Raw genomic sequence first — 2,130 nt, 5'->3', positions numbered from 1 at the left:
TCGTTTTTCCTTTCCCCACCTTCCTTAGCAGATTACCTGATGAGCACAAGGGCGATGCTAAGAAAGAAAAAAATTTTAAATTCTCCAAACTTTGTCATTTGGAGGAGAGAGAAAAATGTGGATAGCCCACATCAAAATGTTTCTTCAAAGTCTGTGGCAACAATGGTAGCACCTTCAGAATCTTAAATAGCGTTTTGTTTTGTTTTTTTCCCTAAAAAATCACATACACTGCGAGACAATTGCGAGCACCAGCGATTTCACAGTGGGAGGTAGCAAACGTGGGCGCCCCCAGCCCCGAGGATCTCTATTGCTTCCCACCCCCGGCTGCTCTTTCTCTCCCTCTCACCTCTTTCCCAGGTGAAAAAAATAGTAACGCACCTTCTTTGTGTTTGTTTAAATAAAATATATATACTTCTTTCTTTCCTTTTCTCCTGTTTTTCATGTCTCCTCTCTAATATTGCACATCAAAGCTCCCTGGCAGGGACCAGCTGATGAGATGCCCCCTTCCCTCAAGCTGGCTGGAACCGTGGGGCTCTTTGGGCAGGAAGCTGGGGAGGGAAGGGGTGGCCGCAGAGCTGGGAGACAGGCCACGGGGCTCAGGCAGGCTGCAGGCCCAGCTTGCTCTAGAGCTGGCTCTTTGGTTGGTCTTTGGAGCTGCGCTGGGATTAGTTGTTCCCAAGAACACCCCGTTCCCTGCTACCCCCCAGCCACTTCTATTGGGAAGACAACAGCTGGGGCCTGCCCTAGGATCCTCTGGCAGGTAAGCTGCCTCTCCTGGGCCCATCTGCCCCTAAGTACCCTCCCTTTGCCTCCTCCTCCTCCTCCTCCCCCCTACTGAGGCCCAGAGGAGCCGAGGGGTCAGAGGTCAGAGGAAGCACGCAGGTCCAACTTCTAGGCGGTACTGTTTCCCTGATGAGGCAGGAGGGAGGTTGTCCACGCTGACAATGGGCAGCTGCTGGGGGTCCTGGGTGCGGAAGGTGAAGAGCGTCTGATGCCAGCGGCCATCCTGGACCTCAGGGTAGAAGAAAAGGGGACGCGTGTATCCATTATGGTCCTCATCATATGTCATGGGCATTTCCCCATCATCCTTCCTCACGGTTTCTAAAGGCCACATGGTATTTCGCCATAGCAATGACCTGTATTTGTCCATTTAGATTGCTTCTACTATTTTTATTCTTATGAGTAATGAATATCATTGTACTAAGCTTTTGTGCACACTTTTAATTATTTTTCTAGAACAAATTCTAGAAGATTTGCTGGATTAAAGGATATGTACATCACACACACACACACACACACNGCCACACCTGGCCTCTGGTACCCCACTTTCCTAACCCTAACCACACAAGTTCCAACTCCTCCAGCTGCCCCCACCCGTCTCAAAGCCCCTCAAATACACTGTGTATGGACAGGGCGCAACACAGAGAAGATGCCGCTGATACACGCTCGTGGAGGAACGGAAGGCAAGAGTTCCATGAGCGATAGTTTAACAAGCTTGAGTGCCTTCAGTAGGCTGTACACTGTGGCTGCAGCAGAGAACAAGGCATAGCCTCTGCCCTCACAGAGCTTTCGATGGGAAAACAGGTATTTGAGTGACTGAACTTTCCCACCTGTAAAACGGGAAACATGATCAGGCAGCTGGGCAAGCTCTTTGGGGGTGACAGACCTCAGAAAACGGGCCATTCTGTCTTAATTTCATTTCTAATTAATTGTCAGTCAAAGAAATGAAAAGAACATCCCGTCTCATTTCCAGGTTTTTTTTCCAGTGTTGGAAAACCATTTTCCAGATTTAGGGAATCTGGGACTAGAGCAGGAACTGGAATGTCCAGGGAGGCTGTTAAAACAGATCGCTGGGCCCCACTTTCAGTGTTTGTGACTCAGTAGGTTTGGGAAGGGGCTGAAAATACGCATTATAACCAGCTCCCAGGGGCTGCTGGCTCTGCCAATCCCAGGGGCCACACTGAGAACCACTGGTCTAACGCACACAATAGCGCCACCAAGTCTTGGGTTTGAATCGCAGCTCTGCCTTGGCCTCACCAGGTGACCTCAGGCACTTACTTCCCTGCGTTCAGTTGCCCTTAATGTGAAAGGGGAGGGTGTACCTGGGATGTGGGAGTCTCCAAGCCCTTC

General features: G+C 50.2%; 1 protein-coding gene across 5 annotated transcripts in view; it reads right to left on the bottom strand.

Moving 5' to 3' along the window:
• Positions 1–2,130, bottom strand: part of COL27A1 (collagen type XXVII alpha 1 chain) — a 141,578-nt gene continuing 139,448 nt past the window's right edge. For all 5 annotated transcript variants that reach the window (XM_019635911.1, XM_019635910.1, XM_019635913.1 and 2 more), the window contains one exon: positions 1–1,012. In XM_019635911.1, coding sequence (XP_019491456.1) covers positions 866–1,012 — 147 coding nt within the window. In that variant the 3' untranslated portion in view covers positions 1–865. The remainder of the gene's footprint in view (positions 1,013–2,130) is intronic.

Source organism: Hipposideros armiger, unplaced genomic scaffold (genome assembly GCF_001890085.2).
Source record: "Hipposideros armiger isolate ML-2016 unplaced genomic scaffold, ASM189008v1 scaffold_24, whole genome shotgun sequence".
Classification (NCBI taxonomy): domain Eukaryota; kingdom Metazoa; phylum Chordata; class Mammalia; order Chiroptera; family Hipposideridae; genus Hipposideros; species Hipposideros armiger.
Note: the sequence above shows the minus strand (reverse complement) of the source record. Positions and strands in the feature narration are given on the sequence as shown.